Source organism: Lepidochelys olivacea, assembly GCF_965140295.1.
Source record: "Lepidochelys olivacea isolate rLepOli2 genome assembly, chromosome: 3".
Taxonomy (NCBI): domain Eukaryota; kingdom Metazoa; phylum Chordata; order Testudines; family Cheloniidae; genus Lepidochelys; species Lepidochelys olivacea.
The window spans coordinates 6,804,827-6,831,510 of NC_140413.1; the positions used below are offsets into that span (position 1 = coordinate 6,804,827).

At 45.2% G+C, this 26,684-nt stretch overlaps 1 protein-coding gene across 10 annotated transcripts in view; it reads right to left on the reverse strand.

The window, feature by feature from the left end:
• Positions 1-26,684, reverse strand: part of NCOA1 (nuclear receptor coactivator 1) — a 351,754-nt gene that overhangs the window by 64,045 nt on the left and 261,025 nt on the right. For all 10 annotated transcript variants that reach the window (XM_084623427.1, XM_084623428.1, XM_084623423.1 and 7 more), the window contains 5 exons: positions 18,059-18,153; positions 10,294-10,471; positions 3,277-3,456; positions 1,173-1,268; positions 109-249 (listed from right to left, as the gene is read on the reverse strand). In XM_084623427.1, coding sequence (XP_084479553.1) covers positions 109-249; positions 1,173-1,268; positions 3,277-3,456; positions 10,294-10,471; positions 18,059-18,153 — 690 coding nt within the window. The remainder of the gene's footprint in view (positions 1-108; positions 250-1,172; positions 1,269-3,276; positions 3,457-10,293; positions 10,472-18,058; positions 18,154-26,684) is intronic.

The following is a 26,684-nucleotide window of genomic DNA, read 5'->3' on the forward strand; positions in this document are numbered from 1 at the left end:
TTTCCAGAAAGCACTTATCCAGCAACAAGGGTTATGCATCAGCTTCTGATTGAAGCCACCCCAGCTCAATATGCAAGGCAAAGTACAGCAAAGAGAGAAGTCTGGTACCTTCTTGAAATAGCTGTTTGGCATAAGATGGCTCTCTGCCCTGAGGCTGGAAGAAAGCATAGATGCACTTCCGCACTAAATCCTCCCAGCCAGTCCTGCCTGCGGCTCTCAGGGAACTGGTGTCAATGGAGATAATTTTACCTGGGTGAAAAGAAAATTCACATTATTCAGATACAGAAGCAGTGCAAAAGAAGTCACTTATACTGCTCTCACTCTTATCCTCCTGGTGTGGCATGTGTATATAGGTACACACAGAGCTAGAGGCGTGCACATACTTTGTTTTGAGATGAGCTTTCACAACTAAAATTAGAAGCTATACGCAAAGTATGTACAGTGGGCTGAGCCTTGCCGAGGTTATACTGGCATAAAGTTGGAGTAACATAGTAGGGAGGCCCCAAAAGATCATTAATAAGGACATTTGTATGTTACCCTCATCAAAAAGACCTCTCTCTAGTCTAAATTCAGCATCACAAAATCCAGATGCATCCAACTTGACATCAGCCAGGCAATCAGCGATAATACTAGGGATGTCCTTACACAGATCAAAAAAATGAAATATACGCCCAAGGAGTTATCTACCTATTGAGGATACTGAAATCCAGGCAGCTTTACTAAATGACTGACTGACTGTGGACATGAAGAGAACAATAAGAGAGGAACATGCACACATTGCAACTTGTCTCATTCATGAATACCTAGGGGACGCACCAGAAATAGAGCATTTCTCATCTGTTCACCAGTTTCGTATTGAAACTTCACTACCCTCTTCAAAACTGTGTAATATACAAGTATCCATTTTAATTAAGGGGGAAGTATGGCTGGCTAGCTTCAAGCCAGCCATCCTTGCAGACTGTTTTAATTTAGCACCCTGTGGCATTATCTTACTGGCTGGATGAAATTCTGGGACAATGCTACATCTGCAAGAGCTACATCATCTTACAGTTCTAGCGGAACAAAGATGCTGTTAGCCTGGAAGCATTTTGATTGCAAAGATGGCTCCTTACCCAGAACAATGCTTAGCATCTCCCAGCATAAAACTCCCCCGAGCTCACTGAGAACACTACCTGTAGTATCTTGCTTGGTCATGAAAGATTCTGAACTGGTGACAGCTGCAGGTCGAGGTAATCTCCGTGCAATACATATCAGACAAGATTGGAAATCTGCCGTAACAGAACAGGGTGGGGAGAGTGGGAAAGTGAGAGTCCAGTGTTATAGAAACCACTTGCAATTCAATGTTTTAATTAAAATAGCATTGTTGTACTCGACAGCCACATCCTACTCTGGATGCCTTTACCTGGCCTGTCACCTAGGCCTTCAAAACAACAGGGCTCTCTATAAGCTGTATGATGTTTGCTGGAGAGGAAAGAACCCCATTGTTTGGAGGAACTAACTGTAAGGCCTTTCAGAAGTACCACACATAATAGTCAGCACTGAAAGCCAACAACTGTTGGCTCCAGGGAAAGTATCTGGTCATAAAATACTGTAATTTATTCCTTCCAATCATGATCTCCTGTGTAAACCACAATGGATTAATTCAGTTAATGCACTGGAAAATAACGGCTGGTACACAGAAATGAGGGTTAAGGTTTTTTGCAAGAAGACTTCTTTCCTCTACCATTTGGAGATCAGTGGTGGATACAAACCACGGCCCTGATCCTGCAATCGGATCTGTACAGGGTGACCCTTCTGACCGTCAGGAGCCTGGGCAGAGGTGCACCCCTACAGATCTGACTGGGGCCAGAAACTCACTGGCTACTACAATTGTCAAACACTCCTGGCACTACTGGAGGCACTAGGTAAAAGTGACAGAAATCAGAGCTAGAGAAGTCCTGTTAGGGCAGGGGTAATCAATTATTTTTTGTCAAGGTCCAAATTTCTTGGTCAAGGTATAGTCAAGGTCCAGACTCCAGAGAAAATAAGACAAAAATAATAACAATTATGATAACAAGAAGTAAATAAAAAGATTTTGCGGTCTGTTCAAAAGCGTCTGGCGGTCTGGATTTGACCTGTGGTCCACCTACTGACTGCCCCTGTATAAGGGCATCAAGTCCACCCGCTGGGGATCAGGGCAGGACTGTGCCATGCAGTCCAGTCCAGTCTTACCCATCTCAAGGATTGGGGCTCCCACTGTTATTCTGCAGTGACAGAGCTCCCTGTGAAGCAGCTTTTCATACTAATCAATTTATCTTTCCCTTTCCTTAATTTCTACCTAACATGCTCCATTGCGAGTTCTCCTGATGCACGGAAGGGCAGCCTGTCTCCATCTCTGCTTATAGAGAGAGGGTAAAGGCTTGCTGACTGGACAGCATCAATCCAGACAACAGGAAATGGATAAAGTAAGAGCTGGAGATTGTGCTCTCACTGTTGGTGCAATTCACCCTTGGGCAAAGGGCTGGCATGAGCCCTGTGCTCCCCACTTCAGTCCCACTCACCATGGTGCACAGGCCTCACCTGCATGGGACGGGAGGGGGAGGTCACCCTGTGGCAGCGTAAAGCAGCCTTGCAAAATTTTGGATTTGCCCATTTTTCAGCAGGCGAGTTAAATTTCACTAGCACTTTCCATTCCCCTCCAGGTTATGGAGGGCAAGTAGATCTTGTGCCGGTAACTTCTCTTCAAGACTGACACAGGCTTAGAGCCTCATATCAGCCAGCGCTTCCCACACATTTCACCCCAGGAGTTTGAGCAACACAGCTCTGCAAATCCCTGGGGCTCAGCACAGCGGTCAGAAAGGACTTGAAAGCTCCAAGTGTAGTTTAAGCTGGAATAAAAAACAGAGGAGGGAGGAGAACCAATGACCGACATCGAACTCTTCTAAATGTGTTTCCACTTGTCCCGTCTGCATTTCCCAGGCTGTGCCAGGCTGTGCTGGGGAGGAGAAACCCTTGGAAGGCCCTCTGGGGAGAAGGCCTTGTGTGACTGCCCCTGGACCTGATCCTGTGCCATCTGCACTGCAAGCCCCATCCCAAATGCAACAGCAAATGTGGCAGGCTGAAAGTAAACTCTCCGAGGCTGCTCTCAGCATGAACTACAATCTCCTAGAAGGAAGTCCTGCATAAGGACAGTAGAGGGCAGTTCGTCCTCTCTTCCCACTCCAGCCTCCTTCCCTTCCCCAAGACGCAGTACAAAGCAATCAAGCAGGGTTTGAAATAAATGATCCTCTACCCTACCTTCTCCTTCCTCTTTGATTGATTTGGGCTGGGACACGGTGAAGCACTGCATCACCTCATAGCGCTGGCGAGCCTCCTGGTTCTCCGCACCCAGCTCATCAGGGGGGCGGATCAGCATCCGGCAGCTGAAGGTATGGCTGCTGCGTCTGGTTGCTTCCTGAGGCCAAGGAACTCCATTTACTGTGGCGAGGGAGAGGGGAAAAGAGAGAATCACAGACTTTGATCACAAGTGAACATTTCAAACAGCAGGTGTTAAGGATCAGAGTTCTCTGCCTGACCCTCTCCATGTCATCATCAGCATTTGCTAGGCAGCCAGAGTAAGAGTGCCTGGAAGAGTTTATAGCTGAAACAAACAAGGGTTGGAGGGGGAACAGAGTCACAGAGAGGTGAAAGGATTCATCCAGAGTCACCCAGCAGGTCAGTGGCTACAAGCTGGATCTCCTGGGTCCCAGTGCACCGCCCTACCCACTGGACCACACTACCCCTTTGACAGTGGTGTGATAACACTTTGCACTTCTACAGCCTAACAAGTCCAAAGAATTCCAGGGTTGATGAATTATACCCCACAACACCATTGTGAGGTAGGTACTACAGGTATTGTTATTTCTGTGTAACAGAGGGGGAAACTGAGGCATAGAGAGGTGCTTTGATTTGCCCAGCTACACAGTGAGTCGGTGGCTGTGCCAAGAATAGAACTCAGTTCTCTTGACTCCCCATCCAGTGCATCAGCCAGAAGAACTTTCTTCCCCTCCCCTCAGTCACAGAAGCAGGTGATAAATCGCTCATGAGTCAGCATGTTCCAGGACATTTCACCCGAAAGGCCTGTCCCTCCGAAGATCATTCAGGTCCCCAGCACTGGTAGCTCCCTAGACCACACCTCCATCAACTTCACTGCCACACAGAGGCTATACGTAGCCATGATCTCCTCCCTTTCAAGGAGGATTCTGAAGGCAAGTGGTCTGGCTCCCTGCAGAACAGCTGCTGGCTGAACACAACCACTGCTGTTGAACTAGGCTCTTCAAGCTCTATGAAATCAGAGTCTACTACACTGCAAGGGCAAGATATAGCCTCCCCCAGTAGAGGATACATCTGATTTTAAAGTGATACTACTGTGTAGGTGGCGAGTACAGAAAATGCACACACTCACATTAGGACGAGATTGAGGTCTGCCCCTACATAAATGCACAGAGCGTGGAGGTGCAAGGAGAAAAGGGGGATTACACAGAATTACTGGTCACACTGATTGCATTGTGAATAAATTCTCCACCCCCAAATTTGCTCCAGCATGAAATTACCTTCTTCAAAGATCAAGAACGGTACCTCAGCTAAAACCACCAGACTGCAAGGCAAAGGGAAAACCCTTACCCCAGGCTAAGGAGCCAGAGTAGCCACAGTGAAGCTAGAGAACACCAATCCAACAAGCCCTTCCCGGCACAAAATGCTACAATCAGTAATGCTAAGCTAAACTTACACTAAATGAGAAAATTAACTATTGACAGCCCAAGTAAGACGGTGGCTTATCAGTGCTAACAGGACTCTACACAATTACCTATAGCGAAGTAGCACCTGCTGAGCACAAAAGCCAGATTTTCAAAAACATTTGTCATCTATGATCGGGGCCAGACGGTTAGAAGAGTTCAGTGCCCAAAACAAATGGCCAGGTTTTCCAGAGAGCTCAGCTCCCAACATGCACTCAGCATACTGAGCTCTCAAAATCTGCCCCCAAGTGTCACAATGTGTTCTGAGCTCTCGAAAACCTGACCCTATGTACCTATGTACTTGGATGCCTTTGGCAAGGTCCTTCACCAAAGGCTCTTAAGCAAAGTAAGCAGTCATGGGATAAGAGGAAAGGTCCTCTCAGGGATAAATAGCTGGTTAAAAGATAGGGAACACAGGGTAGGAATAAATGGTCAGTTTTCACAGTGGAGAGAAGTAAATAGCAAGGTCCCCCAAGGATCTGTACTGGGACCAGTGCTGTTCAGTATATTCATAAATGATCTGGAAAATGGGGTATACAGTGAGGTGGCAAAGTTTGCAGACAATACAAAATTACTCAAGATAGTTAAGTCCAAAGCAGTCTGCAAAGAGTTACAAAGGGATTTCGCAAAACTGGATGACTGGGCAACAAAATAGCAGATGAAATTCAGCATTGATAAATGCAAAGTAATGCACACTGGAAACATATTCCCAACGCTACATACAAAATGATAGGGTCTAAATTAGCTGTTACCACTCAAGAAAGAGATCTTAGAGTCATTGTGGATAATTCTCTGAAAACATCTGTTCAGTGTGCAGTGACAGCTGAAAAGGCTAACAGAACGTTAGGAACCATTAGGAAAGGGCTAGACAATAAAACAGAAAATATCATAATCCCAATACATAAATGCATGATACACCCACCCCTTGAATAGTGTGTGCAGTTCTTGTTGCTCCATTTCAAAAAAGATCCATTAGAAAAAGTACAGAGAAGGAAAACAAAAATGATTATGGGTATGGAACAGCTTCCATATGAGGAGAAATTAAAAAGGCTAGAACTGTTCAGTTTGGAAAAGAGGTGACTAAGAGGGGATATGACAGAGGTCTGTAAAATCATGACTGGTGGGAAGAAAGTGAATAAGGAAGTGGTATTTACCCCTTCACATAACACAAGAACCAGTCGTTATCCAATGAAATTAATAGGCAGCAGGATTAAAACAAACAAAAGGAAGTACTGCTGCATAGACTGCAAAGTTAATCTATGGAACTCATTGCCAGGGGATGTTGTGAAGGCCAAAACTACAACTGGGTTCAAAAAATAATTAACCAAGTTCATAAAGGACAGGTCCATCAATGGGCTATTAGCCAAGATGGTCACAGATGAACTCCATGCTGCGGGTGTCCCTAAGCTTCTGACTGCTAGATCACTAGATAACTGCCCTGTTCTGTTCATTGCCTCGGAAGCATCTGGCACCGGCCACTGTCGGAAGACAGGATACCGGGCTGGATGGACCATTTGTCTGACCCAGTATGTCCGTTCTTATGCCAGAATCATGACTGGTAAGTACTGGATCCAAGGGAAGAGAGTTCTCTGTGTTATTTGTTTGATTCCCTTTTAGATAAGACTCTAGACCAGCCACCGCAAGCTCTGACAGCAATTGCTAAACACCACAAAAGAATGGGGAACTCACCAAACACACCAGCACATGAAACCAATATGCGGATTGAAATCTCATCCTTGTTACTGTTTATTATTTGTATTATATCATCTAGAATCAACCAACTGAGATAAGCACCCTATCGTGCGAGTTACTATGCAAACGTTAATGAATTAATCCTTGCAACACCCTTGGGAGGTAAGTATCACTACCCCACCACCACCACCACCGCCCTTTTACAGACAGGGAAACTGACACAAAGATGTGTAGTGACTTTGCTCCAAGGTCACACAGTGATTCAGTGGCAGAGCTGAGATGATTTCCTGACTTCCAGTCTTGTGCTTTCACTATCCTTAAATGATGTTCTGAGGACTTATGAAGTGCATAGGCCTTAAGCTGGCCCTCTGCATAGGGACACCTTTCACCCTTACTTCTGGTTGAAGCACTCACGTGGCTGATGGAAAGTCATGCTCATATTGCTTTTATGGTACACTGAGGCCTCCCTCTGGAATCAGTCAGAAAGCAACTGCTAATTGTGCTATTTACAGTTCGATACAGCACCTGCTGCAGAGCCTATGGTGGCCTGCTTGCAGTCTATCACATAGCAATGAAAAAGCTTCCAGTGGTTTTTTCTTGGAAGTGGTTTAATCATAGGGACACATTTTAGAATTCCATAGTTACAGTCGTGTCAATGGTTTTATTATCAACCACTATTTTAGATGGGTTATAACTCAGCTGTAAAAATTCACTGTAGTCTAAGACCCGGCAATTTAACTCCTAACTCAAGTCCAACTCGAAAAAAACAAAACAAAAAACACATCCCAAATGAGAAAAACTTGTCTAGCTGTTTTGGCATATAGGTTACTCAGCTTAAACTAATTCCTTACTAAATTAAGCTAAATCAATATAAGGCAGTTTTAAACCCATTTAAAAGCATGCACACAGGGGATTGGATTGCTTTAACTAGTTTAAAAACACACTTTAACTACCATGGTGTAACTATGTTAGCAGACAATGCCTTAGTCTCTACGCCTGCTTCCACATGCTGATAACTTGAGTCAGCAGCTCTTGAGAATTCTTCTCCAGAAGCTCATTCGAGGTCTGCCCTATACCCCAAGACTTGACAGCCAACTCACCTTATTACCACCACTACATGAGTGACAGGTTTGTGTGTGTTGATGGGGGTTGAGCTAACGGGAACAATGGAGCTATAACTCCTGTTAACTCATTAGTGAAGACAAGCCCTCTTCTGGCACCCCCTCTGGCAGATGCTTGCTGAGTTATTAAGAGGCTATACACAATCTCCCTGGGCCTTGGGGAAAATACCAAGGGGTGGGAGAAGAAAATGGGAAAGACCTTCCTGAGGCCCAACCAACCCTCTCAAATTCATCCTTTGTTTCAAATACACTGCTTGGCACACTGAGGTATTTTTGCTACAGAACATGAATTCCACACTGTTTAGCATGAACAGACAACTGGGTGGACCTGAAAGACAGTATTGGCTCCAACAGTTGTTCAGGCCAGTGGTCTGTGAATTTATAAGGGTTTATCTAATAGGCCCTAACTCTGATATAGAATCATAGAAGATATGGGTTGGAAGAGACCTCAGGAGGTCATCTCGTCCAACCCCCTGCTCAAAGCAGGACCAACACCAACTAAATCATCCCAGCCAGGGCTTTGTCAAGCTGGGCCTTAAAAACCTCCAAGGATGGAGATTCCACCACCTCCCTAGGTAACCCATTCCAGTGCTTCACCACCCTCCTAGTGAAATAGTGTTTCCTAATATCCAACCTAGACCTCCCCCAGTGCAACTTGAGACCATTGCTCTTTGTTCGGTCATCTGCCACCACTGAGAACAGCTGAGCTCCATCCTCTTTGGAACCCTCCTTCAGGTAGTTGAAGTCTGCTATCAAATCTCCCCTCATTCTTTTCTTCTGCAGATTAAATAAGCCCAGTTCCCTCAGCCTCTCCTCATAAGTCATGGGCCCCAGCCCCCTAATAATTTCCATTGTCCTCTGCTGAACTCTCTCCAATTTGTCCACATCCTTTCTGTAGTGGGGCACCCAAAACTGGACACAATACTCCAGATGAGGCCTCACCAGTGCTGAATAAAGGGGAATAATCACTTCCCCCAATCTGCTGGCAATGCTCCTACTAATGCAGCCCAATATGCCGTTAGCCTTCTTGGCAACAAGAGCATACTGTTGACTCATATACAGCTTCTCATCCACTGTAATCCCCAGGTCCTTTTCTGCAAAACTGCCGCTTAGCCAGTTGGTCCCCAGCCTGTAGCAGTGCATGGGATTCTTTCGTCCTAAGTGCAGGACTCTGCACTTGTCCTTGTTGAACTTCACCAGATTTCTTTTGGCCCAATCCTCCAATTTATCTAGGTCATTGCTACCCCTACAGGGTCTCTACCTCTCCCCCCAGTTTAATGTCATCTGCGAACTTGCTGAGGGTGCAATCCGTCCCATCTCCAGATCATTAATGAAGATGTTGAACAAAACCGGCCCCCGGACCGACCCCTGGGGCACTCCGCTTGATACCGGCTGCCAACTAGACATTATATTATCAAAACAGCAGAATGTGGGCAAGGTGGATAGGCCACAGACTTGACCTACCTTGAACAAGACATTGATCTGAGGGCTGCAACAATTCATTTGACTAAAACCAACTGTGTACTGATCCTACAACAAACCAAAACATAGCTTATTCTTTGTGTTTGTTGCCACGTGCCTGAAACCTACCAAAAAGCCCCAGAATTCAAGAGGCAGGGCACATTTTTAGCATATCTGCTTTAACAACATGCCTTTAAAGTCAATGCTTTTTAAGCTGTGTGTTTAATAAAGTTAGTTGAGGTTTCTGGCTGAGTAGCCAATAGAGGTTCTTACTAGGAGTTACATGATTGCACATAGAGTAAGCATATTATTTTAAAAATGAGCTTAAATACAGATTAAGCGACAGGCATTTTGGCAAGTGAGCAGGCAGTCGACAGGATTAAACAGGATTCTTTACACTAGCCCTCAAAACCCAAACGTCCTCCAGTTATTCGCTCTCCAGGTGACCTTCTCACACTGCCCTCTAGTGTTCTCAAGTGTGCACTGCATGCACTCAACTCCAGATAGACAATTTATTTAACACACAAAGCCTCAGAAAGTTTTGTTGTTCCACAACCCATGAGCTATTCTGATCTATGCAGAAGTTGCATCAGTAGCAGAAAGCAGAGAGAAAAGGCTCTGACAGCCAACAGGAAGAATATTCTTTACAAAAAGTTAATATGAATTTCTATTATAGGAGGGAAAAAGAAAAGGAGGACTTGTGGCACCTTAGAGACTAACCAATTTATTAGAGCATAAGCTTTCGTGAGCTACAGCTCACTTCTCATTGTGCAAAAGTTGATGGATCGGACCCTGAGAGCTGAGACAGAAATATACACCTGCTTTATTTCTTTATGTAGTTAACTGGTTTGTACAGCTCTCCAAATTCCAGTGTGCAGTTAGGTATACCAAAATCTCAGTCATTACAGAATTAACTTAATTGTAAGAACAACAGCGTTTTACACACTGTTCTTCAAATGCCAAAAAATAAATATTGTAAACATCTGATATGATTTCAGCACTTTGCAATTCTACAATGGCTTGCATCTGAAGATCTCAGAGTGCTATATATATATATTAATGCATCTAGTCTCACAACACAAGACTCCAAAGCACAGAGAGGTTACACTTCTCCACTTTAGGTAACACAGTGACTGTTGTGTTATAAACACATGGACAGGCCATTAACAATCTGACACCAACTGTTTAGTTGCTTCATCAGGAAAACATGGCGCAAATCCCATTTTTCTTTGAAATAAAGAAGGAAAAACCCATCCGCTTCTTACCTAGAGACTTTGGCAGCAAATTCTTGACAAACTCCGCATGATCCCCTACATGCAGGATGCTGTAGACACTGGTATTCATGAGCTCCTCCTGGTTATAACCCAGGTAGCTGGTCACATTCTCGGACACAAACACAATCCTCCCCTCACGATTCACAACGAAGAAAAAGCCATCTAGCGCCTGCAATGTCCAGAGGAAATAAAAATGCAGTCAGTGCAAGAGCAGCATGCTCCAGAAGGTAAAGCGCTGGATTGGGAGTCAGGAGACCAGGGTTCTATTCCACTGACCTGCTCTGTAAGCCTGGGCAGGTAACTTTGCTTCTCTGCAACTGTTTCCCCCTCCCGCTCTTGCCTATTTAGGCTATAAACTCTTCAAAGCAGGGACACGCTCTCATTTTGGGTTTGTACAGCACCTAGCACAATGGGACCCTGATCTCACTACCATAATAGAGATAATAGATCACTTCAAGTGGTCTGACATAATTAACATTTTGCTCTGCTTGCACTGTCCTTTCATTTTGCTTTCCCCCCCACCCCCGATAATGGGTTGTTGTTCATCCTCTTTTAGGTGCGTGGAAGGCTCCTTGCTGTCTGTGGGTGGTGTCTGGTGAGCTGACCCAAGAGCACAGATTATCTAAAGCATGACCAGCTATATCTACTTGACGGTAAGAAAGGAATAACCACAAAGAAGATCTAAGTGTAGAAGCCAAAGGGCTCTACTTGTAATGAAATATTTCACAAACTCTGTGGCTCCTTTGCTGAGGATCAAATATCAGTACATTTGCTTAAGCATGTACTATGGCTCTGCCAGCTACAGTAAATAGATCTCTTTACTTTGGGGCATAATAGCTAGTAGCAAACAATCCTCTTTGAAGAGTCAGATTGTCAGTGAGGCCCTGATTCAGTAAAGCATGCAGGTCAAGCACATGCTTGCTTTGCTGAATCAGGGCCTGAGAACTAAAAGATATTCAGCATCTTGCAGACTAACACATTTTTCATGTTCCTGGGAAACAACTGGCAAATCCAGCCCAAGCCCTGCAACCACAGTGAAATAGAATATCTGCAAACAGGGGGCCAATCTTACACTATTAAAACCAGTGGGAGTTTTGCCATTGAGTTTAATGGGACCAGGGTCAAGTCCTTATTTACTCCTTTGGTACTGTTCATGAGGGGGAAACTCTTTCTACCAACATGGAAACGCCCAAGGTAGGAGACTCCACTGTTTCTGGAAGAAGCCCTGGGAGAGGTAGATTGATAATTTAGAGGTGCTAAATGTCAGTAGGATTTGATTTTTACCTACCTGGAGCCTAAGTTAATGCCATCTTTAGTAATTAACAGCCAGCGCCCTAACACAAGCCCTGATCCTGCAACTGAATCCATGTGGGCAGCCCCCTGGTGCTGGTGTGGAGCCATAGCACTGCACACGGCACGTAAGTCCAGGGATCAGACTGTAGAATCCGGGACTTCTATTCACAGAATCATAGAATATGAGGCTTGGAAGGGACCTCGGGAGGTCATCTAGTCCAACCCCCTGTTTAAAGCAGGACCAATCCCCAATTTTTGCCCCATCCCTAAATGGCCCCCTCAAGGATTGAACTCGCAACCCTCGGTTTAGCAGGCCAATGCTCAAACCACTGAGCTATCCCTTCCCCCCCCCCCCCCCCCAAGCTATCCCTCCCTGGACAAAACCAGGATTTTATATTTTACCTACACCTCCCCTCCCCTATATGCAGCAACATTCTAACCCCTTTCTCCACCAAACATATGCCGTATAATTTTATTGTCTTGTGAAGCCTGAAGTGAGTTATGTTGCTACACAGTCTCTGATTTCCATTTAATACATTTTCTGGAAATCAGGTTTGCCATAGAGCAACATGCAAGAACAGGAAGACTTTTTTTTTTTTTTTTAAAGAAACTCTGTCAAAATTTGCTCTGGCAGATCAACCACAATTTTCCTTTTTCACAGCTGTTGCCTGTTGCCAAGCAACCAGATTTTGCACTTCATGCTCCCACAGAAGAAACAGACTCCTGTAGAAGGGTCAAATGGGTTTGTCCAAGAGCCCTGCATTAAACTTTACTCCCTAACTGCCCTCCTTTTCAAGTACATCGTGATATTTCCTCCATCCACCCCCCATCACACACCCAGTAACAAAGCTGATCCGGTTATTCTAAAGTATTTAGTAAAGAATAGCATGAATAAAACAGATGGGAAATAAGAGCAGCTAAAGAAACAGAATGAATCAGCACCTAACAAATGGTTTGAGCTTGGGTGTAAATCAATCACGGCTCCATTAACACAGTCGGACTGATGTCTAACCAGCATGTAACTGGTGCTGAATAATCCATTTCCGGAAATTAGGAGAGGAGCCCATGCCTCTCTTGTGAGCATCCTAATCAGAGGCCAATAAAACACTAAAATTTTTTTTGAGGGAAACTAAGAAAGCAGGGGGGCCTTGGATCCAAGCCCTGCAGGAAAGTACAAGACAAGGTTTCTAACTAGTGCTCTCTGCACACAGTACTCCAGGGTGCTTTGCAGAAGGAAGAGGCTACTGAACTAAAACTCATGTGGGGTAACAGAACTCACTCCTAACTTAGCAACACTGAGCAAATGCTACTGTGGGGTTTACAAATACTTGGTGTATCAGCACTGCTGATCGTGGAGCTTGTGAACCATGACGAGGGATGGATCTGGTCCCAAACAGCAGAAAACCTAACCAATAAATAATTTGTCTCTGTAGCCACTTCTATTTGAAGCTGTAAAAGTGCTTTAACAAACATTAATGAGCTAATAGTTTGTGAAGCAGGGAAATCGTATTATCCCCCACAGGAAAACAGAATTACAGAGAGATTTTCCCAAAGGGGCACAGGAAGTCCATCCATAGCAAAGCGGGAAATTACAACCCAGATCTGCTGACTCCTAGTCCTTGCAATTTAGCCCCAAGACAATCCTAGAACACAAAGACTACCCATTAAGATGTCACTAGCCCAAGCATTATGTTCTGTGGAGAAGATCAGGAATATCAACATTTAAAACCTACACTGGTGCGGTCTTCTAGTGAACATGCTGCACAGTAGCAAGTTAACTCCTTAATGGAAGAAGTCCAGGTAAGTGGCAACTGATCTGGTACCCAGCTCAGAAGGTCTAGGAATGCAGCAAAAGGTTTGTGAGATGACAGAAAGGGATTGTGGCCATTAATATAGAATGGAAATCAAAACATAGCATGCAGATGACCCCATGGTTCCCAATCCTGATGCATAGCCTATTTTAGTATTTCCATGGCCCTCATCACTACAGTAGCTGAGTGCCTGCAACTCTGAATGACTTTAATAGTGGACACGCAAGTCCTTCTCTTTAAAGCAGGAACTCTCTCTCATTTTGGGTTTGTACAGCTCCTAGCACAATGGGACCCTGATCTCACTACCATAATAGAGATAATAGATCACTTCAAGTGGTCTGACATAATTACAAATTTTCTCTGTTTGCACTGTCCTTTCATTTTGTTTTGATCCCCCCCTCCAGTAATGGGCTGTTCTTCATCCTCTTTTAGGTGCATAGAAGGCTCCTTGCTGTCTACAGGTGGTGTCTGGTGAGCTGACCCAAGAGCACAGATTACCTAAAGTACAACCGGCAATAAGAAAGGAATAACCACAAAGATGATCTGTGTTGTGATTAGCTAAAGGACTCTAATGGTAATGAAGTATGTCACGAATTCTGTGGCTCCTTTGCTGAGGATCAAATATCAGTACATTTGCTTAAGCATGCAAGTTACAGTAAATAGATCTCTTTACTTTGGGGCATAATAGCTAGGATTTGGGTCCTTCTGAGCAGCAAGCTCTTGTATCCCAAGAGTTAAAAGAAACAGCAAAGGACAAGCAGGTGGGGATGGGAGTCACCTCAGGAACATTTTCAGACGGCTGAATCTGAATGCTGCTTAGGAACCTACTGGAACCTAAAACTGCTTCTCCTGGTCAGTTGTGACAGAAAACTAAACTCTTCACAGTTGCCTCAATATAAGCAGGATCTGAAGCCATTCCTCAGCGAGATCATTTATTGGGAGCACCAAAACAGTCCCATTAATAATACTAATAACTACTGAGCACAGATGGGGAGTGTTTCCAGAGTGCTTCACAAAAATTAACTAATATGTTCTCACAATGCCCCATGCCTCTGTTTCCCCATGTGTAAAACAGAGGTTGCAACATTCAGCTACCTCATAGGGTGGGCTATAGGCATTAGTTAAGGTTTGTAAAGGACTCTAAAAAAAAAGTCCCATTAATAGATCTCATGGGCCTAAGCTATGCTGGGTTGGAGAGAAGGAGCTTTCCTCCTGTCCTCTCCTCTCTGCAGTGCCTGGAGGCAGGAAAGGGCCTAACACCTCTAAAAGGAGTAGTCTGAGGACAGGAGGGGAGGAATTTGCTTTGCTACAGCCTTGTGGCAGGAATATCTAGCACTCCTCACCCCCTAGTGCAGCCACAGCCCCTACCCTCACCTTACCAGAAAAACCTCTCTCTGAGCGGCTAACAGCATGAGCATTACCCCAACTTACAAACCCTAGCGCTGCAAGACAGGTGATGCTTGGCCCCTGACGGGGGTGAGGGATGCCAATGTGCTGAATATATTTGAAAAGAAATTCGAGCTACACATCCAGGCATCTTCTTAAGTATTAAAGCCTTGATCCTGCAAGCCCTTAGATGATGCACCATAACTGCTGCACTCCAGCCCAAGTGCAAATGGCAGATAGATAGGGGCACATGTAAGGTTCCACTTTAGGCATCATCCTCTACACCAGCGGCTCTCAAACTTTGGGGTGGAGGTTGACAGCTCATGACACCTCCCCCCCACGTAATAACCTCGTGACCCCCTGAGGGGTCCCAACCCCCAGTTTGAGAACCCCCGCTCTACACTGAAGCTCTCAAGCCCTCTGAATACCTGCTCTCTTAATCACAGGAACACAAGGTACGGTAGGATATGAAAGGGGACAGGGTGTGTCTGGGAGAACCTGGGTTGAAGTGCAAGGATCCTCGGGTTAATGAGGGATAAGCTACATGCTTCCCCTCTTAGGCCTCAAACCTGCTACTAGGAAGGAGTAAGCTGGCACTCAGATTAATGCAGCAAAAAGATTCCCTGCTCTCTTGGTCCTGCTCACCACCTTGCTCTTATCCTTGCAACACTCCACAGACGCACTGCGCAGGAGCCAGACCTAAGTGAACGTTAATGGCGCCCAGGGATAGAATACAAATACAATCTGATACTGGCTCTGGAAGCCAGAGATAAATATGTGATTTGACTTATGTTGATGATACATGTAAATAACAGCATGTAGCCTCCATGATCTCAACGTGCATTGGCTAGGGTCAATGTAAATTACCAAATTAATGGTGTTGGAGGTCTGGTGTCAGAAGGCAGCTTTGTACTCCAGAGCAATTCACCCATCTATTAGTGTTTTGCATGTTGGTTGTATGGGATCTCAAGTTACAAAACTATCCTTCCGTCTGCATAACTGTTAGATATTTTTAGCACACTGTGTATAATGAATTCTTCACAAAGCAGAACTTAACAGAGCCACAACACACCTTTGTTTTAATTCCCTGCAGGAATGACCTATTAATGCTAAACTCTGAGCATGGTGCCGTATTCTCAGCCATGGGCAAGCTGATCTAATTAACTCCCCATCCCAGATAAGCACCCAATTTTTTCAACCCCTATAGAGAGCTATTGGCTAGGCCTAGCAACTCTGGAATAAAAGTCTTCTTAAACTGTACTAGGGTCTTAAATTGACCCCTGATTTCCAATTTATGAGAGCTACATCCAGGGGTGACTTTCCAGGGGTTGCTCTACAAAATGTTGGGAATGCTGCAAATTTATTGATGCCTCTTAGGCAGCCCACTCTCCTGGAAAGTCACCTCCTCTGGCTTCTTCCGGTTGTAGAGTTTAATCCTCCATTACTCTAGCAGGATGCACAACTCTCTTATTGTAGCCCAAGCTCTATATTACTCTTGAGGAACTGCCACCTTTCTCAGAACAATCTTGCCCACCCCCCCCCTTTTTTATATTTTTTTACTCTTCTCACTCACTGTTTCCATTGTTCAATGCTGTTTTCTCTCTAATGCCACTTCTGCTTTTTTGCTTCCTTTAGACAGCACCTCCTTTGCTGAGCAGACAACTCTCAGTTAGCTCTGGCCACATATTTCAGGCAGATGGCTTTAATTCTCTTCACAAATCAGATCCTTCCTTTCAGTTCAAATACGTTCTCACCTAGGCATTAATTTTGTCTGTAGTGAACCTTTGATCATTCCTCAGTAGCTTCATTTGCTATAAAAGTGCTCCTATTGCCCCAGATTCTCCTGCTAGTAAGCAGACATGGGCAAATGATTTAGCACTGTCAGCCCTTTACAGTAGCCAATATGTCTCTTTATCAATTAGTAAAAACATAAGAACCACTTTGGCAATTGCATCCACTTCATGCCAAGAAAAGAGCTTTTTGTCAGTCCCATACCATCACACTTCACTATATTTCATGTTACACAGATCTAGTTAGCACAGCCCCCACCTTCCCCTCTGCAGCACAAAGTGTAGGTCATTTGCTAGGATCACTGTGGTATATCTCACTTACTTCCCTGTCACAGAAAGGCCCCAGGCATTGGTTCCGTTGGTCATAGTCAGTGTTTAAGGCCAGAAGAGACCACCAGATCAGCTAGGCCAGAGGTTTTCACCCTTTTTCCATTTGCGGACCCCTAAAAAATTTTGAATGGAGGTGCAGACCCCTTTGGAAATTTTAGACGTAGTGGACCACAGGTTGAAAACCACTGATATAGACTGACCTCCTGACTATCCCAGACCACTAGCATCCACACACTAAACTCAACAGGTCTCGTCTGTTCTCTGCCATGGCACGCAACAGTTTAGCCTCCTGAAGGCTGTAATACTCAAGTCTAATTCTGGTTGTTGGAGTTGGCGTGGAAGTGGCTGGGTGGCGTTTATTGGCATGTGTTATGCAGATGGTCAGACTAAATGATCTGGTTGCTCCTGATGCCCTCAAAATGGGACTATTTAATGCTGTTGCATTTTAATGGCCCACTCCAATTCACTGCTTTGCACTCAGTATTCATTCTTCCTGCCTTTAACTCTTGTTTTCTCATGCCTTGGCTGGGAGGAGGAAGTTTACTAGCACACATCTAAGAACGCTGGTGCCAGAAAGGGCTAGCAAGTCTTCAGCACCCCTGGCAGTTAACAAGACAACCTGTCTAACCGGTGACTTAGGTCAGTGTGGTTGAAAGTGAAGTTTTCTCCCAAAGCAGACTGCTTTCAACTTGCTCAGTTGAACGATGGCTTCTCAGTCATACTGTGTCCCCCCACAATGCTACTCAGGCTAAGTGGAAAGAATGAAATAACTACACAGAGGTGGGCAGGCATCAGTATGGCACCTTTATACCAGTATTAAGACGTTGCTCACTATGGCTCTGATTCATGCAAAGCACTTAAGCGCATGCTTCAGTTGCTTTAATTTCAGTGGGACTTAAGTATGTGCTTAAGTGCGTTGCTGATAGGGCTAGGATTCCCATGCTTAAGGGATAAGCTGAACAGGGGGACAAAAGTGAGCTACCCGCAGCTTTAGCGAGGGATAATCTAGCTTTGGAACAACCTGATTGGGACTGTGTTTTTCTACTATTCTGTATTTTACTTTCTTAGTCAGCAATTAAGTAAAACGATCTCAGATTTCAAATACGAAAAGACTGGTGGTGTTACTGATTATAATAGAGCACCTACTTCCAGGAGAAGAGGTCCCAGAGATTCCTTTTCGATCACTCCTTGGCTGCTGGATGAGATGTCAGACTTCTGGACGTCATCATCAGCTGTTTTCTCTGCAGTAAGGGAAAGGACATGTTTTAGATGAAAAGAACCAACTTTTTACCACTGAAAAGCTACTGATTAGCAACAAACATTGACTATTGTTTAATATCCATTGTCCCAGTGAAGCAACAAACCGAAAGCACTGAAGTGACTTCCGTATTTTGATCTGTGCCCCTTTCACTGTATAGAAGGGGAAGCAATGTGAGAAAAGAAAACGCCATTTCCAATTGTAGGAAAATGCTCTGTATTAGCTAGATTCACCCCATCCTCTCCTCCCTGGGTTCAGAGGAAATTGAGGAACCACTCACACCATTTTAAAGAGGAAGACTGAAAAACATCAAGCTTTTGAAAGAGGACTAATCAGCTCAGCCTTAGTATGGGCTAAAATGTTTGAGCAAATAATTGATCTGTAAGATCTGACAACATCTCAATGAGCAATCGGCAGCAGGAGTTCACAAAGAACAGACTGTGCCGGAAGAAACCAGATAGCCTGCTTTGACACAAGCAGCACAGGCTCAGAAGACAAAGACGTAGCTATGATGTGTAGGTGGCCTGATTTGCAGAAGTGCCAAGCGCCTGGGACGGAGTTGAATGGGAGCTGCCGGTACCCAGCACCTCTAGAAAGCAGGCCACTAGGTTTGAGTAAAGTTTTCAACATAGCCCTGCATGAGAGAGAGAAAAGTCAGAGCTGTGTGTGAGAGTTTTATTTTGAGTATTATGGCTCAGTTTAAAATCTGGGTGGCAGACCTCATTACTGAACTAGACTCCAAGGATGCTAGCTGCTTTACAAGCCAATAATCAGACAAGAGCCTTACTCCAAAGAGTTTATCGTCTGTTATCAGACAATGGGGGGGGAGGGGAATGGGACAAGGCAAGTGACTACAGTAAGTCAGCCACGAAAGTGAGGTGGTTTCAAGTTTATTTGGTTACTCTCCCCTGGCACTCTCTTCACAACCCCTGTGGCTGAGTCAGGAGCTGACTGGCCTTGGGAATGAAGGGAGTTTTGAGGAGGGGTTTGAAAGAGGAGAGTATGGAGATGGATCAGAAGGATTATTTTGTGATTAAGGCACTGGACTGGAATCAGGAGCGCTGGGTTCAATTCTTGGCACTGCCTCATACTCCCTGTGTGAGCAGTGCCACATGTGGATAATAGCACCTCCCTATTTCACAGGGGAGTTGTGAGGATAAATACTGTAAATGATGGTGAGGTGCTCAGACACTACAGTGATGGAGACCATATAAGCTCTAGCTCCATAGTCAGGGAGGAGATGTTCCAGGCTAGGGAACTACCAGGAGCAGGAGTACGAAACTACGAGGATGGCTAGTCATGTGGCTTGAGTGCAATAGAGAAGAGAACAGAGAGGCAGGTGGGAGTTAGACTGGGTATGGCTTTGAAGAAGGCACAAGGAGCTCTCATGTAAGGTAGAGGGCCAAGGGAAGCCAGTGAAGGGGCAAAGAGAGGGATGAGAAATGATAAGGTTCCAAGTTGGGAAGAAGTAAGTTAGTTGCACCTTATCTACAGGTCTGATCCCTAAAGCCTGAATGCTCCCCAGAGGGCTAGGTGTCAATGGATGTCAGAGCTGGTGTCAAAGCAGATGGTGGGACAAGGCCTCAAATGCACAGACCACGCCCAATTAGAAAGGACTGTATAGATGGAAAGTACAGAGAGACCAACAATATTCAGAAAAGCAGAAGTGTCTCAAAGTAGGCAAATGGCAAATTAGCTACACGTCTCCAACAGCAAGGCTCTGTTGTTGGATTCCTTTGCTAGGGACTCAAAGAATGTTGGGATACTTATCAGAAACATTCAAGAATAGACTAGATTAAAGACATAGGAGTTTAGTACAGAGACATATCCCAGACATGGACTAACTAGGTATCCTAGGAGGTCCTTCCCAAATCCACCATCTATAATCCCCATAAGGAGTGGGATGAGAACTTTATGGAACAGACATCTCACCCTTCACAATCCCGGTTCCCTCAGTTGTTCACACAGCTGTAATACAGTCTCATGATAAAGAACTTGGTTACCAATGGGACACTCCAGGCAGGCATCCAAAACCTATTCTAACCCCCTTGCCCCTTTCCGTGAGCTATAAAAAACTTTGAATAGATCTAGTGTAAAATCCCTAAATAGATCTCAAGTTTTGCTTAGGGTGGAATAATTTTTCATGCAACAGAAGCAAGAAAGGGACACTGGCTTTGTCCAAGACAGTAATACCTAGAAGGGACAACTGTACTTTACTTAGCAATAGCATTACTTTGTTCTTCTGGTGCTATTTAGCAAATGGAAGAAAGGGACATTTTAGATTGTAAACTTTTGGGGGCAGGGAGTGTCTTTGCTCTTGTAGCTCTTCCTGGTGGAAGTCAGAGAATTCACATCCTCCCATGTGCATCACAATCACTAGACACTGGTTGCTGTGCATCATCTTTGGAACTTGCACTAAGGATTCTGGGATTCATTTAGAGCATCACCTGCTACATTTCAATGGAAAGAATAAAGGACAATTTTTTAAAAGGGTAAAACACAGGTGGGGGAAATCGACGGCTGCATAAGAAGCAAAATAGTGGTCAGTTTGGATGAGCTATTACCAGCAGGAGAGTGAGTTTGTGTGTGTATGGGGGTGGGGGGGATGTGAGAAAACCTGGATTTGTGCTGGAAATGGCCCACCTTAATTATGCACATTGTAGGGAGAATGGTCACTTTGGATGAGCTATTACCAGCAGGATAGTGAGTTTGTGTGTGTGGTTTTTGGGAGGGGGGTGAGGGGGTGAGAGAACCTGGATTTGTGCAGGAAATGGCCCAACTTTATTATCATGCACATTGTGTAAAGAGTTGTCACTTTGGATGGGCTATCACCAGCAGGAGAGTGAATTTGTGGGGGGAGGGGGGTGGAGGGTGAGAAAACCTGGATTTGTGCTGGAAATGGCCCACCTGATGATCACTTTAGATAAGCTATTACCAGCAGGACAGTGGGGTGGGAGGAGGTATTTTTTCATATTCTCTGTGTATAAATAAAGTCTGCTGCAGTTTCCACGGCATGCATCCGATGAAGTGAGCTGTAGCTCACGAAAGCTCATGCTCAAATAAATTGGTTAGTCTCTAAGGTGCCACAAGTACTCCTTTTCTTTTTGCGAATACAGACTAACACGGCTGTTACTCTGAAAATAGAGACTGGGAGTCTTGGAACATCAGGGGGACAAATAATTTGGAAGGGCAAGCTGCAGACATGCATGCCTCCTTCACCAGCACAATTTACTGTTGCTCATTGCAATTTATGAATAGCTACTAATCAAAAGAACTCCTTGTGGCTATCAGAAAACGACTCTAAATACAGAATCTCTCTGGTGTCACAATCCCTTCCTCAGTGACTCTTCTATCAAATTTGCATCATTTGCAAGATTCTCCCCAAGTGCCAGAGTTGCAAACTCTGCCTGATAGCTGAAAACAAAGCTATGTTCTTTCTGCATCATCACCAACCTTCAGCAACGATAAAAATCCTGGGATCATGATTCAGCTGGCAATTTGGTGGATAATGTGCGAGGTACAATAGGATACAGCCTGCCTCTCTGCAGTTAGGCTGGCTCTGCAGTGCAGGAAGGAGTAAAAATACTTGCTTTTGCCAGGCAACTAAGCAGATATAGCTCAGAAAAAACCTAGGGCCCAATCCCATGCAGTGCTGGCATTGGAAGGAACAGGATCAGCCCCCTCAGGAACAGACATGCATAGTAACCAGGTATTTTTCTATGGCTACTTTAAAGCAAAACTCCCTAGACCAACTCCACTGTATTCTGTGTACTGTGCTCACTCCACTGATAGGGAAGCCTCTTTTCCCACAGAACCTAAAGATTAGCATCCTCAGCAAAGGCTTGATTCTGCAGACCTTCTGTGTGCAGAACTCCCATTGACTTCAGTGGGAGTCCTGAATACAGCAGTCTTGCAGGATCAAGCCTGAGTTCTGAAAAATGCTGGAGTGAGAATCACAGACAATAGACCTAGAAGAATGGCCTTGGGGGTAAGGAACTGGACTGGAACTTGGGATAGCTAGGTGAATTCCTGGCTCTGACACGTACTCCTTTGTGATGAGATCAATCTATACATACTTGAGATGCTCAACTGCTGTTGTAACCAGGGCCATAAAAGTACCTGTATAGATGAGAACATAAGAATGGCCATATTGGGTCAGACCGATGATCCATCCAGCCCAGTATCCTGTCTTCCAACAGCAGCCGGTGCCAGATGCTTCCAAGGGAATGAACAGAACAGGGCAATTTATCAAATGACCCATCCCTGTTGTCCATTCCCAGCTTTTGGCTAGCACACATGGACGGACAGAAGAAACCTATTTGGCCCATCCAATCCATCTCTAGGAGCCAATGGAGAAACCTTCCCTACAGCATATTTTCTAGAGTTTTGTTCCATCTCTTGTAAAATTCCCAAGCTATGGGACTTCCCCCACTTCCTTAGGAGACTACTCCACAGTCTAACACATCTCCACTGAGCAACACTGACATTCTCAACATAACAGGCCACAAGCATCTGTATGCTCTCTGCTCCGACATTCATCTCCACGCTATCCTGGCACTGAACAGAGGATTATTTCCATGACTTGTCTGTAAGCAAAAGCTAAATTGCATTTACAGTTTTTTGGGGAAGTGTCTAATTCAACCCAACATTTACCACAAGCATCAAATTAATACTGTGATTCACTTGTGCTTTGATCTAATGATATGAATGAAGAGCAATTCCAGAAACTTACAGATGTGTCCTTTCACATACACATATTCCCCATACCCTCATCATTATAGAAATTTTTTATAGGATTCTCTGAGCAAATATTTTCCTGCTTTGTTCTCTTAACTCAAACCTCACCTGTAAGACAATTTTTTAGGAGGAACAGATGTGGAATTGCCAGTTGCTCAACACTCATTCATAATCAATGGCATTCTTAGGAGACTCAGCATATTCCAGTGGATAGAGCACGGGACTGGGACTCGAGACCTGGGTTCTGTTCCTAGTTCTGCCACTGACCTCCATGCCTCGGTTGCCCATCCCACCCTTTGTCTGTCTTGCATTTCAATAGCAGTTTATCTGGAAGGTACTGTCACTATGGTTTGTACAGCACCTGGCACAACTTGTGTCAGATCTTGGCTGTGACCTGTAGGTGCAACTTGAATACAAATAATAAATTAATAATAGTAATGTAGGATCAATGATAAGACAACACTGATTTCTGCCTGCATTCCAGACAACAGCTTCCATCGCTCGGATGCAACAACATGACATGTGGAACTGACATTTGTGGGTGACCCAGTAAAAAAAATCAGATCACCTTCCCCTCCCGATAGCCTGTGAAAGGCAGACCCACTTCCAGAAACAAAGCCCTCTCTGAGCACAGAAAGTGTCCAAGAGATCAGGCAAAGCCTTTTAAATAACTATCTCAAATTTCAAAACAACATGGAAGGAGAAAAGATTAACATTCGAACGCTCTAGCACATGCTGGGCCTAGTTTTCAGAAAAAAGCCACCATGCCGGTACATGCATGCCTTGCATTCTACCTCGCCACACCGTACTCCTCAAATGCAGGCTCCCACCCAATCGCCTCATTCTTCCAGTCCCTCCTCCTCAGGGCAGCAGCCTGCCAGTCTTGATCCACCTTTCTAAGCAAGGCTACTACCTATACACAAAAAACTCCCAAAGGGTGATCTGTTTGCCTTCTTGGACTATCAGCTTCTTGGGGGGCAAGGAGCTTCTCTCTTACATATTCTGTACAGCAACATGCGCATTGGCAGTGCATCACAACCAGCCACACCCCCACGGAGACACTTGGGCACCAAAACAAGTATCCACACACTACCGGTATGTCTACGTGGCCTATGGCAACTAACTCAGGCTTGGGCTTTAGAGCTCCCGGGGTCCCAGAATCCAGGCTGAAGCCTGAGCCCAAATGTCTACACTGCAGTTTTATAGCCCTGCAGCCCAAGCCTGCTGACATGGGCCAGCCACGGGTGTTTTATTGTAGGGCAGACATACTCTCAAGGGCCCATTTTATGCACATAGGTAGGATTCCTTCACAAAATTTAGGTGGGCACTGGGCACCTTTGGAAACACTGATCCTGCCTTAGTGCGGGGGAATGGACGAGACCTGCATTTCTGTGATTCTATAAAAACCAGCCGTATGGTATGTGCCGTCTCAATGCTTTTGTGACTTCACCATTAGAAAACAAATACTTCATCCTCAGAGAGGAATGTTAAGTTTAAGACCTTGTTGGTGGCCTTGTGTGTACAGTGTGGGACTGCAAGCCAGAAGACCTGAACAATGAGCATTCCTGGCTTTGCCATAGACTCCCTGTGTGACCTTGAGCAAGTCACTTCATCTTTCTGAGTCCCAATTCCTTATGTGTCAAGTGCGGAATATCAAACTTCATTCCTCCCACCCTTTGCTGCTGCCTTATCTATCTAGACTGTAAGCTCCCTGGAGCACGGGCTCTCACTATGCATATGTCTAGCTCAACAAAGCCCCAGTCTCAGGTTAGTGTCTCAAGGAGCTATTGTAATACCAATAATATTTAAAACATTTCCATAGCGTCTGCTGACTGAAGATCTCAAAGCGTTTTACAAGGGTTGCCGAATTTACCATGAAAACAAACATGGGGGTGTGGGATGCATCATCTCCTCCATTTTACAGGGGAGAACCAAGGCAGAGAGAGAAGTGATCTGCCCAAGGTCTCTCAAGCAGCCTGTAGCAGAGCCAGAACCTCTTAATACTGAACAGCATGAGAGATGTTTTTTCCACTCCTAACTAATTCATATACTTACGGGTAATGTGCTGGCTTCCAAATCTAATCCTTTAACTGCGTTGTGGAATCCTCCCACTTTAGCAAAATAGTTTCATATGCCAGTTCCAAGCCTATTATTCAAAAGGATTAGCTGACAGAACGAGGCACCATTTTGCCATCTCAACTGTGTGCAGGCTTTTTCCTTCCCTAGTTTGGAGTCATCAGGCATTCTTGGGTGTCTCAGCTAAAGTAGAAGTATCAATTAAAGCACTGCTCACCTTTTCCAGGGTGACATACACAGAATTCTTCCAATCGAAGTGTCAGTTCATCCCAACCAAGCACTTAAGTTAATGGGCTTAAATGCAAAATTTCATTAAATGCAGTTCTTTAGCTTTTCATCTCGAGAAGCCTCGCAGATATGAAAGGAATACATTACAACAAACCCCTGGTTTTCACCTTAACCCATTAGTCTCAGTCCCCTCTCCTGTTCGCATTACACTAAAATCACTGACAGCTCTGCTGTTTTGAGAAACGTTCTGGTGACAGGCAGAAACCTCACCTACATTTTGCAGTGGAGGGCACCAAAATGTTCCCCTACAGCTGCTTGTCCTCGAGTTCCACCTGACTCTTTTGGTGATTATTTACATTGTGGTAGCACACAGGGCCCCAGTCATGAAGAAGGATCCCACTGTGCTAGGCGCTGTACAAACATGACACAAAAATGGTCCCTGCTGCAAAGAGCCCACAATCTAAGTATTAAAAAAAGAGACAAGAGGTAGATACAGACAGACACCGGGAGCACAAGAAAACTATGAGGCAATACTGGTTAGCATAAAAAGCAGTAGCCACAGCACACCAATTTAGGATTCAGTTAATCAGTAATTACAGTAAAAGACATCCTAGGTGCCATCTACACTACAAAGATCAGCCAGCGCTGCTGAGGGGAACACCTGGGACCAGCAGCACCAGCTGCCGGGGACCACGGCTTCTCCGGTCAGTTGGCCAGGGACCACTGCTGGGGCCAGCAGACTTGACTGCTCCAGCCGTCTGGGGATTGCTGCCGGGACCAGCAGAGCGCTGCTGCTCCAGCCACCCTGGGGTTGCTGCTGGGGACTGTCAGAGCAATGGCTGGTGTGGCTGTCCCCGGGGCCGCTGCAGCAGCGACTGAAGTGGCTGTTCTGGGGGCCAGCTGCTTGGGTGGCCCTGGGGTCAGCTACACTGGCTACTGCAGAAGTCATGGAGGTCGCAGAAAGCCATGGAATCTGTGACTTCGGTGACCTCCGTGACAGACATAGAGCCCTAATGATGGTGTCCAGAGTGAATGGGGTCAGGATCCTCAGAGAGGCCAAAGCTAGCCCTGAATTTGGCCAGGCACTGCAAGAGGGAATGGATGCTTGGATGCTGTAATGCATGTCAGGCGGGGAGGAGATCAGCACACATGCTCAAAGGAAGAGAGAGCAGAGCAAGTCAGTGGGAACAGATTTTCCACAGTGGATGGGGAACTTTTCCACACGACCAGACAGAGCACCCCAGGCACCTTCAGTGTTCCCAGCCAGGTTGTTCTCCTCTCACATCCCGTCACAACTGAGGCTCTGTCTCACCTATGCTGCGTTTGATGCAGTGGAAAAGGGGCACAGTATCAACTCCAGCATTCAGCAATGGAAAGGGAGCAGGAGCCTACTGAAAAAAAAACAACATTCCTGGCTAGGTGCCACTGTTCAAGGGCTGACAACGGGATGGCAATCTGCTGCAACAGCATGGT